Source organism: Mirounga leonina, unplaced genomic scaffold, assembly GCF_011800145.1.
Source record: "Mirounga leonina isolate KUSES-001 unplaced genomic scaffold, KU_Mleo_1.0 Mir_166, whole genome shotgun sequence".
NCBI lineage: Eukaryota > Metazoa > Chordata > Mammalia > Carnivora > Phocidae > Mirounga > Mirounga leonina.
Genome location: NW_023270418.1, coordinates 6,689,093 through 6,702,313, shown reverse-complemented (window position 1 = coordinate 6,702,313; position 13,221 = coordinate 6,689,093). Strand labels below are relative to the sequence as shown.

Sequence of the window (13,221 nt, the reverse complement as noted above, 5' to 3'; positions counted from 1 at the left end):
TTGTGGGTCTGCCCTCCTCAAATAATGGTTCCCTTGAACAAAATCCAGTCCTTCAATACTCTAAAATTTATTTGGTAAGAGAGCTTATACTTAGAATGAGGAAAAGGGCATGGATGAGTGGGCAGGACACCCAGGCTTTCATTCCCATTGCACTCCCTCAAAATCATATGACTGTGGACAACCCACAGCTGGGTGCCTTCACATATTTTTCTCATTTGCTTCTCCTGAGAACCTCCCAAGATGCGTGTTGGTATCTCCACTATGTAGATGATGGTGGCAGATAGGACTATCAGATTCTGATACTGATGTTCCTTTCATAGGAAGTATGTTTACTCTAAATCCAGTTTACATGTGCGAGTCAGCAACCATTCAGCAATCTCTTATCAAAACCAAATTCCTTTATGTTCTCAACTTTGCCTATATGCTATCCCAGTGGTGACTGGAAAGCATGATGTTCAAAGTGCAGACTCTGGGTAGGTTGGCTGAATCTAATTAACGACTTCATCAATTTATAAGCATGTTTCTATAATTGTAGGCAAATTATATAACTTGTCTAGATTTCTGTTTCCTCATCTGCAAGATGAGTGTAATAATAGAACTTTTATATTAATATATATAGAACAGTTAGGAACAATTGCTGGAAGGTGCTGGCATATAGTAAGCACTCATTAAATATTAATCATTATTAACATTTTTATATAGATTTACATAAAATATTTATGTGAGATATTATACACTATAGTATGAGGAAAGGTCAGTATAGCCAGTTCATAAATGTTTTAAATAAAATTGAAGTACTTTTTGCTTTCTTTATAATAGCTATCATTATTTGTGCCAGGGATTTATTTTATTTTTTAAAGATTTTATTTATTTGACAGAGATGGAGAGAGCCAGAGAGTATATGGGGATGGCAGAGGGAGAAGGAAAAGCAGGCTCCCCGCTGAGCAGGGAGCCTGATGTGGGACTTGATCCCAGGACCCTGAGATCATGACCTGAGGCAAAGACAGACACTTAACCAACTCAGCTACCCAGGCGCCCTGTGTCAGGGATTTTACATGCATGATCCAATTCTATCCACCTCTCACCAATCCTACTGAGATAGCTATTCCTATCACAATTTAAAAAAGACTTAGAGATATTAAGATTTGGGTGGGGCAGAATTAGAATGTAGACTGTCAGACTCCAAGACAGAATACTTGTTACATAACATGGTTATGTTCTTCTCTTCGAGACTATTAACATCATTAAGAAAGGAAAGGGACTTCTTCATTTGTATGCCCCGTATTACCCAGCAGAGGCCTGGAATGGGAGTATGTGTCAATAATGCTTGTATGATTGAATTCTGAGGGTCAATTCTTATCTTCCATTATGTGTATTTATGTGTACACTTCTAGAATTTCTAGGGTATATCACAAACCCACATTTTTCATTTCCCTGATTTTTTTCAAAATAAATAATCTTTTGTTGGAAAATATGGCCATTATGTATGCCATATATATTGTGGAAAATGTCTAGGATGGTTATGAAACATTTTTCCTGACACCAGTATTAGTACTATTTCCCTGGGACTCCCAAAGAAGAAACATGACTTCCAATAATTTTACCCTTAAGAGTAAAAATATCCAATTAAACAAAATTATTGGTGACAACAGTTTCTAAAATGGCATCAATATGCAGATCCACCTGCCTGTTCCCCACACTATCCTTGCTAATTCCAGGTGAACATTCCTGATTGGGTCCCAAACCGAGTAGATGAAAGCCTTTTAGCAGATATAGTCATATTTCTGGGCTATGAGTGAAAACTGCAAGTTTGATTTGGGGACTTTCTGGAGGCCTGAAATTATGGAAGGCCTTCATCTGTTTTTGCCTAAGAGGGTAAGACTAGGTGGCTGTGAGACAGCATTGATAACTATCAGCTACAGTTTATAGAGTGACTTCCAAAGTCCAGGGGTTGTGCTAATTGTGTTATGCAAATTATCTCTTATCTGTAAACAACTTTGTAACCTAAGTATTACTACTGCTAGTTTACAGATGAGGAGACAGATATTCAGAGGGATTAATTTAAGGGCAAAGAATTAATAAGTAGCAAGTTTAGCAGGTGAGCTCAGGTTTCTATGATGTAAAGCATGTTATTCTTAGGAAGTTTTAGGCTTTCTCCATGTATTCCAATCAACTAGAAGGCTCTAGGGAGACAATATCAATGAGGACTCCCCTGAGTTTGGGGGAGCTTTTTAGATAGAGACTGGAAATATCTCTTTTCTCAGTGAAACTTTTCTTAGCCTCTCTCTAAATTATGACCTCCTACTAATATTACCATGTATTAAATTGGATTTTACATTAGAATAATTAAAACAATTTTGAACTACAGGAGCAATAAGCAATCTGACCAATGAGACTGAACAGAGTCCAGAAATAGATATGATTTCAAGATGTAGAATATGATAAATCTTGAAATCTTATTTTGCTGAGTGATAAAAAATGTATTATTAATTAAATATGTGACTGCCAACTTGGCGGGGTGGGGGGAATCTTGATTACTCTTTACACGAAAATAAACTTCCCATGCACCAAAGACAGCAATATTTTTTAAAAAATTAGTGAAAAGTACAAGTGTGAGGTTTTTTTTTTTAATTTCTAGAATGAAAAACACATTTTTTGGCATGATATAAATGCCTGAAGTCATTAACAGCAGTGATATTTTAAATGAAAAATGCTATAGAGTTGTAAAAAAAATTTATCAAAACAAAATTAAGACATACAATAAAATGAGAAACATCTGCAGCAAACTGAAAGATTATAGCCTAATGTTATTAGTTTATAAATTTTTAGGACAGAGAAAAATAGTCTAATGGAAATGAGCAAGGATAGCACATACACACAGGAATAGAAAATATTCAACAAACATATGAAAAATATTCTCCATCTCACTCATAATTAAAAGAGCTGAAATCAAAAGGAGGTATCTTTTAGATGTTATATTGGTAAAAATTAAAATGTTTCAGTTGGCAAAAGTCTGAGGAAGTAGGCTCATAGACTAGAGGGAAGGGCTGGCATTTTGGAGGACCGTATGTCTGTCTCAGTGACAATATACAATCTGCTTAACCCTGTGCTCTAGTGATACTAGACCTTTTGTTTCCATGACATACATATTATAAATTAATTAAAAAAAAACCTGTTTTAGATCTATATATTTATAGATTGGTGTTTCAAGTAAGCTTTCTTTTGGATGAAGTTTCCCTGCTTAAAAGGAAACCTAACATATTTAAAAGTTCAAAAACCCGTGGAATAGATTATAATAATTCCTCCAAAGTGAAAAATCCCTGGAGCTAAATTTCGGAGCTTTGTGAATGGAGAAAATGGGTTTGGTAGAAAATTAAAGAGCTGAGGTCAGGATTTGCGAGTTTAGCCTTTAAGTTCATATCCTTTGTTTGAAAGACGTAGTTCCTTCCTTTCTGAACCCATAAGAACTTTCTATCAAAAATGTGTCTTCAGCATGCCTGAAATTCCACGTACCCACCTTCTCTCTCTCTCTTTCCACCCACTTCCCTCCCATGGTCATTGGTCCATATCCCCGCCCAGTCCCACATTCACCCTTACAAGGTTACTTACTTCCTCCAGTCTCCACCGGTTAAAGAGTTTATTGTAATTTCCTGGGTGGCCTACAAATCTGTAAAAAGCCATTTTAATTCATTAGCATTTATGTGGGGTTGACTGAAGAACATCTACTAATGCATGGATAGGTAGACATAAATGTTCACTGGTGCATCTTGTCCCCAAACTGCAGACTTTGGCCATGCTTACACATCAAAGTATCTGACTTAAAAAGGAAAAAGTGGTATGTGAATTCAATTCTCCCCCCACACAATGGGGTGAGAAAGTATAGACAAAACAACCAAAGGAAATTTTCCACTTTCACCTGTAGATCTTTAATGTTTTGTTGACCTAGCTAATGAATATTAATGTAATGTGCTGAGTTCTTTAGTTTAAAATGGTTCTAGCTTTAGTATGTTTCCATGGCATTGGCTGGAGTGTTAAGCATAGTTTAATATGCTTCTTTTTCATTTTGTGCAGCAAACATAGGAGAAAATGTTAACATGATAGGTAGGAGAAATTTCCACACTAAGGAAATGTAACCTAGGGTTATACAAAAATCATTTTCTTATTTAACAAAATCATTACTGATGACCGGATACTCATAATCCAACCCAAGCATGGTATATAGGTTTTATTTTTTTATGCCAACTTTAATTGGCAGTGGCAGCTGGAAGCACCGTACTAAGACTTTTGATGGAAAACGCATGGGAAGGCTGGTTAGCAGTTTTCCAAGGCAGGCGACAAGGATTCACCACCTCTATTAACAAACTGGCAATGGAACTGTTGGCAGTCTTTTTCACTCTGCAAAGATGATGAACATAAATTTGACTTACCTTCCCAAAAAGAAAGCAATATAGAAGATAGAACTATTTAAATTAACAAACTGGAAGAGGAACATCTTCAGAGCAAAGCTGTTTTCCCACTCAGATTCTGTTCGAGGATATTCTAAAAGGAAAACAGGGTGTGTTTACATAGAGGAGGTGAATAACAAGAAATATGGAGATAGAATCAGAAGCCTCATGTTTGTGTTCTGGTTCAGCCATTTACTAGTTCTACGAGGCACTCAGTGTCTCTGAATTCTAGGGTCTGCATCTGCAAAACGTGAATGATAATGTCTGCTGTACATACATAGTTGATAAAAGGATCCAACAATACAATCTTCAGACTTTCCCCACAGCTACAAAAATAGGATGCCTGTTATTAATAATGTATAAAGATTTTCAGGATTCTGTCTGCTATTGTCATTTGGAAATAACCAGGTACATTGGATCAGTCCTTGACTCAAACTGTCTATGCTTGAATAGGGACCTAAATTGTCCACAGAGTTCTTTGAAGAATGGATATTTTGCACAGACTGAAGTACAATGGTAAAGAGGAATGAAGACTACCTCAGTCATAGGAGCTAGGCTCCTATCTCAACTTTATACCTAATTTTCTGGTAATCTCAGGTAGATCTCTTTACATCTTTTTTGGGACCAGTTTTAACATTTATGAAACAAGGAGTTCTGGGACGCCTGGGTGGCTCAGTCGGTTAAGCGTCTGCCTTCAGCTCAGGTCATGATCCCAGGGTCCTGGGATCGAGTCCCGCATCGGGCTCCCTGCTCCGCGGGGAGCCCGCTTCTCCCTCTGCCTCTGCCTCTCTCTCTATCTCTCGTGAATAAATAAATAAAATCTTTAAAAAGAAAAAAAGAAACAAGGAGTTTAGGCAAGATGATTTCAAGAACCTGTCTACTCTCACATCTTATGTTTCTATGACTCTTAAAACAAAACAAAATGATGCAAGAGACTGAACTAAGATGGCAGGGTGGACTGTAGCCCCTGCTCCCACCCAGGATCCAAATAATGATAGAAGATCTGTATGCACAGCTAATATATATTTTCATATAATTAAAGAATTCAAGGAAGATAGAAAACAGATGGGATCTGATTTAAGGAAAAGGTGGGCCAAAATGTGTGCATGATCCGGTCACAGAATAGGAATAGGTCCTGGGGGATTCCAAGCCCAACTACAATATGTGCCAGAAGTGACAGGGGTCTGTGGGGCATCCCCAAGGCTGACCGGTGGGTGGGCACTAGTGAGAGCAGCCAAGAGAGCCCACATTCCCCCAGGGTTTTGGTGGGTTGTGTTTTCACGATTGTTTCATCCTAAACAGTTTGTAAATTTAGTACAAAACTTATCTGGAACTGAGAATATGGATTTAAAAAAAAAAAATCCCCATTGTGTAGTTTGTTTTTGGATCTCCATTTCTAATTTTATTGCATCATGATCCACAAATGTTCCTGCGTGATTTCTGCTTTGGAGCAAAAAAGTTGGTTTCATTTGTGGTCAAATTACTTGGATATATTTTGTCTATGTATTAAGTGTTTGGGAGGAGTAGATATTTTTTGTTGAGCATACAGTTTATATATATTTAAAGAGAAGATTGTTAGTTATGATATTCAAATATTTTATATCCTAGCTTATATTTGATTGTGGATTTGTCAATTTTTTTGGTATTTCTATCATGTTTTGCTTTCTGTATTTTGAAGGTTTATAAAAAGATGTATAGAAATCATGACTATTACACTGACTTGGCAGACTGTTTATCAGTATGATGTATTTCTCTTTCCCACTCAAACAGATCTTAAATTCTGGTTTGCCTAATATTTACATGGCAACATCTGATTTTTTTTTTAAAGATTTTATTTATTTATTTGAGAGAGAGAATGAGAGACAGAGAGCATGGAGGGAGGAGGGTCAGAGGCAGAAGCAGGCTCCCCGCCGAGCAGGGAGCCCGATGCGGGACTCGATCCCGGGACTCCAGGATCACGACCTGAGCCGAAGGCAGTGGCTTAACCAACTGAGCCACCCAGGCGCCCGGCAACATCTGATTTTTTGTTACTATTTTCTTGATATATGTGCTCTTGTTCCTGAATTGACCTCTATGACAAAACTGAAACTTAATTGTTTAGCTTAATTTGTTTCTTGGAATCCATGTTCATTTTTTGTAGATAATTCATACTATGGATACTTTATTATTATAAATAATTTGTTATTTGGACCATAAAACCAAACTGAAAAAAAAAAACATTACTTTGGATCAAATATTATATATTTCTTCTCACATAAAAAATGTAATAGAATTGAAACTGATTTTTTTTGGTGACTTTTGAAAATAAAATATTTGGCTAAAAAATAAGTCAAGAAACATAAAGTTTAAAAGATCCTTTAGATAAAAACTGTGTGACCTCTACCAGGAAATAAAACCTAATTTCTATATACACAATGACATTATTTCAAACAAAATATTGATATTTTTGCTAATTTAAATTAATATAGTCCATTCATTATTAATTGTTATGAATCCACAGGCACTATGTCATGAGTTATAGATGGAAAAATCAGATATCAAGTGCAAACTTTGGTTCTCCTGGTACTTAACACAAATAACTGTTCTATTCCTACTATTATGATCCTTCAAATCACTTCCTTAGATTTGCTTCCATCCTGGGTATGAAAGACTTTAAAAGCAAATGAATATGGAGAATCACAGGTGGAAGAAAGCTTTCAGACATCTAGTTTAAGTGCTTCATTATCCAGCTGCAGAAACTGTAGCTCACAGGGTTTAAGAACAATGCAACAGATCATTCCCATTTATTGAACACTTGTCATATGTTGGGCAGCCAATCCACAACAGTTTAGGAAATGTTATCATTCTCATTTTACCAATAACAAAATCTGAGACTCAAAAAAACAAAAACAGAGGAAGAACCAAAGGAAGAGAAGGAGCGGGGGGAATGGGGGAAGGAGGAAAACAAAGAATGGAGAGAGAAAACTTGCTCATAGTCACATAATTTCCAAGTAATATGACCACTTATTTCCAGAGCCTGACCTAGGACCCAGTTCTTCCCTCTACACAATGTTCCTTTTGTTATTACTTGTACTTGTAAATACATTATAGGGGAAGCAAAAGTGGAGTCATATGGTTATTCCACCATAATTAAGTGGACTCTGCCACATCTGAGTTTAAATTCTACTTATTTAACTTATTTTCATTTTCTAATTAATAAAATAGGGATCCTACTGTCATAGAATTGTGATGTCAATAAAACAAAATGCATGAGGAGTGTCCAGCTCAGTGCCTGGGATCTGGTGAGTTTTCAAACAATGAAAGATCACTGCTCAAATTGCTCTATAATCAAAATTTTGTTCCCCAAACCGAGACACCAAAAATCAAGTTTGAGGATAGAGAAAAACAGTTTCAGACACATAAGGTCTTAAGAAATTTACTTTCCAGGCAGCAAAATAAGGAATTAAGTCAAGACAAAAGGAGACAGAAGGGTCCAAAGAGTGGTATCCAACTGAGAAATAAAGGTAAAAGGAATTCCCAGAGCACGGAAGAGAGAAAGCAGTAGGCCCATGAGAGTGGAGTAAACAATGGGTTCAGGAAGGGGAACTCTAAGAAGAAAATAAAATTAGCAGCATACCTGATGGCTTTGAAAGTATTTAGAGACCATTCAGAGTTGAGGCAGAAAGTTTGGGATAAATTAAGAAAGTATGTAGAAAATTAAAGAAAAAAGTGCTATTATTAGCTTCATGAAAATATAAAGATTGTCTAAGAAAGGAAACAATCATAGTACATACCACGTCTTACATATAAAAATAGTTAAACAGAAACAATGATGTAAACATTAATTATTAATTTGGCTAAAAATTCAAATCTGTTGAATATAACTACTTTGGAAGGAGGAAAGAGAGTGTGTGGTATAACAGGTGATAGATGGGAAAGTGTGCAAGGACAGAACACTGTAGGGAACGTTAAGACCTAAGTTCTTGTCATTTATAAGGGGAAGGCAATAGTTTCCCAAACCTGAAAAATCCAAGAGTGTCAGAGAAACATGCTATTTAGAAATACAGTAGGAAATAACGAAAGAAATTGCTAAAATTAAAAAAAAAAGTAGTCTCTCAGGAAAAAGGAAAATAAGAAGGGGTAATGTGGCAGAGTATGGGTTTTAATTATACATTTATTTTTTAAAAAAGATTTTATTTATTTGAGAGAGAGAGAAAGAGAGAGAGACAGCACAAGCAGGAGGTGCAGAGGGAGAGGGCGAGAATTTCAAGGAGACTCCATGCTGAGCATGGAGCCCTATGCGGGGCTTGATCCAAGGACCCTGAGATCATGACCTGAGCTGAAACTCAGGAACACATAACTGACTGTGCCACTCAGGCACCCCTTAATTATAAATTTCTTAACATTATTTTGTCTTTTAAATTATGTATATGTAGTACAATATTTTGATAAAAATAAAAATTGGGGGAAAAACCCAAAGAACTGAAAAGGTAGGGGGAGAAAAGCACTCCCATATAGGGAGAGCTAGGTTTGCTAATAATTTCAAGGAAGGAGATTCTGTAGCTACATGCACTGCCTCTCTATAGTTATGTAATTTGCTCCAACTTCCCATGCATGTCGTTCATTTTGATTGACAATTTACATAACTGAAGTTGACATTAAAAATGCTAGAGTACATAAAGCAACTACAGACTGATATGCCCATATGTTATTCTTTTACTAAGGAGTGAAGTAAAAATGAAGGACTTACCTAAGTTGGTGAGAAGGTAAGCAATTTTTTCATAAGCCTGTAATGAGAGAACAAATAGTGAATGTTATTCTTTCCTCTAGAAAAGGCTGCTATTTACACTATTCAAGGAAACATCTAACGTGTATTCTACAAAGTGGCTACATTTTCAATTAAGCAGAACATGTTTTAAACCTTACTATGTGGTGCTTTACATATATATACAAACTAAATGCATGTGATATAAACATGTTATAAATATATATATAGAGAGAGAGAGACACACACTTGATTTCTGTAAGAGTAAGTCTTTTGGGGTAGCTATCTTTTTTCCATTTTACAAATCAAGGAAATCGGACTTTAAAAAACAAAATTTTTTTTGTAACAAAAGTCATTCAACTAATCAATGGCTGACATTGGATTTGATCACTAAATTATATGTACTTTTTACTATGCTGGAAGGATGAGTGAAAGTCTGAATTCGTTACTATTGACAAAGAATTTTCCAAACTAAGAGGAACATAGTGTGATAGTTTGCAGTCCTAAAGAACAACAGTGGTTTGGTGGTTATTTAAAACAAGACTGGTTAAGTCAAATCTGTTGAATCCGTAAGTCAGTCACATGCATGATAGTTTTATGGTGAAATTTTTCACATTCTGCCACCTTCTCCCCTGCCCCTAGTACTCAACCCACCACTCATACAGACTTAAGAAAAAGAAACATATTTCACAAAATTCCAAGTAAACCTAGTTGGGAAAACAAATTTGTTACAGACAGAAGGATAGTATGTGTTTGTGGGTATATATGCGTGCATGTAAATATAACTAACCCCGCAATTCAACAAGTTATTCTTTATATTACAAATTCCAGTAACTCTGCCTGTTGGCATGCAAAATTAAAAGTAGGTATCTGGACACTCTAAAAGTTGTTCACCTTCCTTCAGTAGAACTATTATGATTATTCATCTTAGCCATGATTTAAACCTACCTCTTCCTCTAAAGAGTTATCTTGAGACAGAAAGATTATATTGAATATAAAGTCTCATTCTACCTCTTATGCATTTTGTTGTTGCTATTGTTTTTATTTTTAATGATACACACAAACTGCCATTTTCTAATTTTAGAACAAGATTACCTTGAATTCATGAGTACCAAAACTGTCTTGATTGTAACATGTTCTTTTCCATGCCCTGTTTGTTAAGTAAGATGATTATAGAAGGGTCTCCAAGGAGTATAATAGGATAGGTTAACAAATCAACAAATAGTACTTGAGTAGTACTGTACTTCTAGCACCAAATTGAGTGCCCTCATGGGGAATGAAAAAAAAAGTTTTACTTAAATAACTGCCATTTCAACTATTCAGCTGGTGGCAAGTGGTTGCTTTATATATACCATTATTTAATTTAGTCCTTACAACGATTTTATCACGTAGGTATAATTATCCCCATTTTACAGAACAGGAAACCATTGTTTAGAACGTCAGGTACCTTGCCAAAGGTAACACTACTAAACTAGTAGCAAAGTCAGGATTTGCTATCATGGCTCTCTTATACCATTTATGCTATGCCTTGTCACAGAAACCATTTCAGCTTTTTGTCCTAATTCTTAGCACATAGAACCTGTCTGCATACCTGTGATGGAAATATCTATAGCTGATGCTCCAATGGATTACAATATCCTTTGGAACGATGTTATAAATCACACAAAAAAATGCTGTATCACCCCTGGAAATATTGTTCTTGGGAAACTTTCTGGGGGACTTGAGAATCTGCATCATCTAAAGCTCAGATACTAGCTAACTGGCACCACCACGATGATGATGAGCTACAAAATCAACCCATGCAGATTGACTTGTTAACTCCCAAACCACAAAATGCAGCAAGAAACCGTAATTTAGATATATCCACTGTATGGTGTATGACAGCAATCATGGGCTCTGTGTGTGTGTGTGTGTGTGTGTGTGTGTGTGTGTGTGTGTAAGGTGGGAAATGGATATGTATTTGGGGGAGGAGAGAATAAGGGGGGCAGTTCAGGGACAGTTGTGGTCACTACACTATGTGCATTATATAACTATATATCTATATATCTATATCTCTCTCTATATATATATCATGTTGGGGAACCTATGCTTTTTTTTTTTTAAAGCTTTTTATTTATTTATTCATGAGAGACAGAAAGAGAGAGAGGCAGAGGCGGAGGGAGAAGGGACTCAATCCCCGGACCCTGGGATCATGACCTGAACCGAAGGCAGACGCTCAACCTCCTGAGCCACCCAGGCGCCCGGAACCTATACTTCTAAACATCACTCACTAGTGCAGTCAGTAAGCTGAAATTCTTAGGCATATGTACTAATTATGTAAAAATATTCATTTGGACTTTCTAATGGGCCACATAGTGAACAGACAGAAATAGTCACTACTTTAATGGAACTTAAATTCCAGTGGTTAGAGACAAATGACAATTATGTAATTGGTCAGAAAAGGGAAAATACAGCAGGCTGTTGTGCATAGAGAAGGGTGGGGGGCAGAGAGCATTTATTTTATAGTGTGGTCAGAAAAGCCTCTCTGAGAGGGTAGCGTTTGAGCATAGAGATGGAAATAAATCACTAATGTGAAAAAGTTCAGAACCAGCATGGAGTACTTCATTCAAATGTAGTTAGAGCTGCTTTTTTATTTTTTTGGCTATAAGGTACACATGGTACAGGGGGTTTAAAAATGAGAAGCAGGAAGAGGAGGGGAGCTTGGGTGGCTGAGCTGGTTAAGCGTTTGCCGTCGGCTCAGGTCATGATCTCACGGTCCTGGGATCGAGCCCCACAGGAGGCTCCCCGCTCAGTGGGGAGTCTGCTTCTCCCTCTGCCCCTGCCCCCAGTGCTCTTTCACTCAAATAAATAAAATCTTTGAAAAAAATGAAAGAGGAATACCAAAAGGAGTTCATTCTTTTTTAAAAAAAATTCATTTTAGAGAGGGGGTGAGAGGAAGAGGGAGAGAATTATCAAGCAGACTCCCAGCTGAGCACGGAGCCCAATGCCAGCTGGAGCTCACTACCCATGAGATCAAGACCTGAGCTGAAACCAAGAGTCAGACGCTTAACCAACTGAGCCAGCCAGGTGCCCCATGAGTCCATTTTTTTGTTGACAATGTTGAAGTGGTTTAATTGGCTTAATCCCAGATATTGCAAACTACAAATGTACTTCTGTGATGTTTCTATTTTTTTCTTTAAAATTACATGGTAATCATGAGACCAGACAGCTCTCATGCTTTTGTAACCTATCTTTAATTATTAAGGTTTATTGTCAAGCAACAGGAATATACATTTTGGAATGATTGTATATTTTTAAATTTCATTAAAATCTTGGAAATATCACCTGACATTAACCATGCTGTTTATGGCACCTTTAAGTAGTATAGCATTTTCAGGGGCAGCAACATAAAGGAAAAAAAGTATGGGATTAGTGAAGAGTAATTCCTGCTTTCAAATTCTGTAGAATTTCAGCTATATGTCTAGCAAGAGGTGTTAAACAAAGTGAAGTTTCAATCATTGTTAAATTTCTTGCGATTCATCTTTGAAAATGTAATTTCTGATCTTGTCTGTGTATCAAATTTACCTCAGATCTCTTAAATCAGTAATTTCCTAATGCTATTTTAGGGACTGACTGGATCAGAATCACTTGGAGGATATTTTTGAATGTTTTGTTTTATATACAGATTTCCCAGCTCCACAAAGGAGATTCTGAATGGGACTCAGGGGTCTCTAGTTTTTCAAGTGTTCCAGGTGATTTGAAGCATATTAAGTACAGGAAACAATCTTCCAGTCACTTCCATGATCTGCAAAATAGACTTGTAATCAAATTTTCATTATTTTCACCCATATTTTTTATCCCAGGTTGAATATTTATTTAGGGATACCATGGTCCATTTGTTTTGAAAGCTTAGAGGATGCATATTCTTTAAGTATTAGTTTAAATATCACAAGTGCTGCAAGTGTGAAACACACTGAAAATAGAATTCCATCAACAAAAATAATTCTGAACAATCATTCAAGAGGCTAAGATCTTTGCAATGTGAATAATATT

The 13,221-nt window shown here is 36.4% G+C and overlaps 1 protein-coding gene across 1 annotated transcript in view; it reads right to left on the bottom strand.

The window, feature by feature from the left end:
* The window catches only part of ANO3 (anoctamin 3), a 401,618-nt gene that overhangs the window by 18,442 nt on the left and 369,955 nt on the right, over positions 1 to 13,221 (bottom strand). The window contains exons 19-21 of the mRNA XM_035012465.1: positions 9,175 to 9,211; positions 4,428 to 4,539; positions 3,610 to 3,667 (exon numbers count right to left, since the gene is read on the bottom strand). Of these exons, the coding sequence (XP_034868356.1) occupies positions 3,610 to 3,667; positions 4,428 to 4,539; positions 9,175 to 9,211 (207 nt within the window). The remainder of the gene's footprint in view (positions 1 to 3,609; positions 3,668 to 4,427; positions 4,540 to 9,174; positions 9,212 to 13,221) is intronic.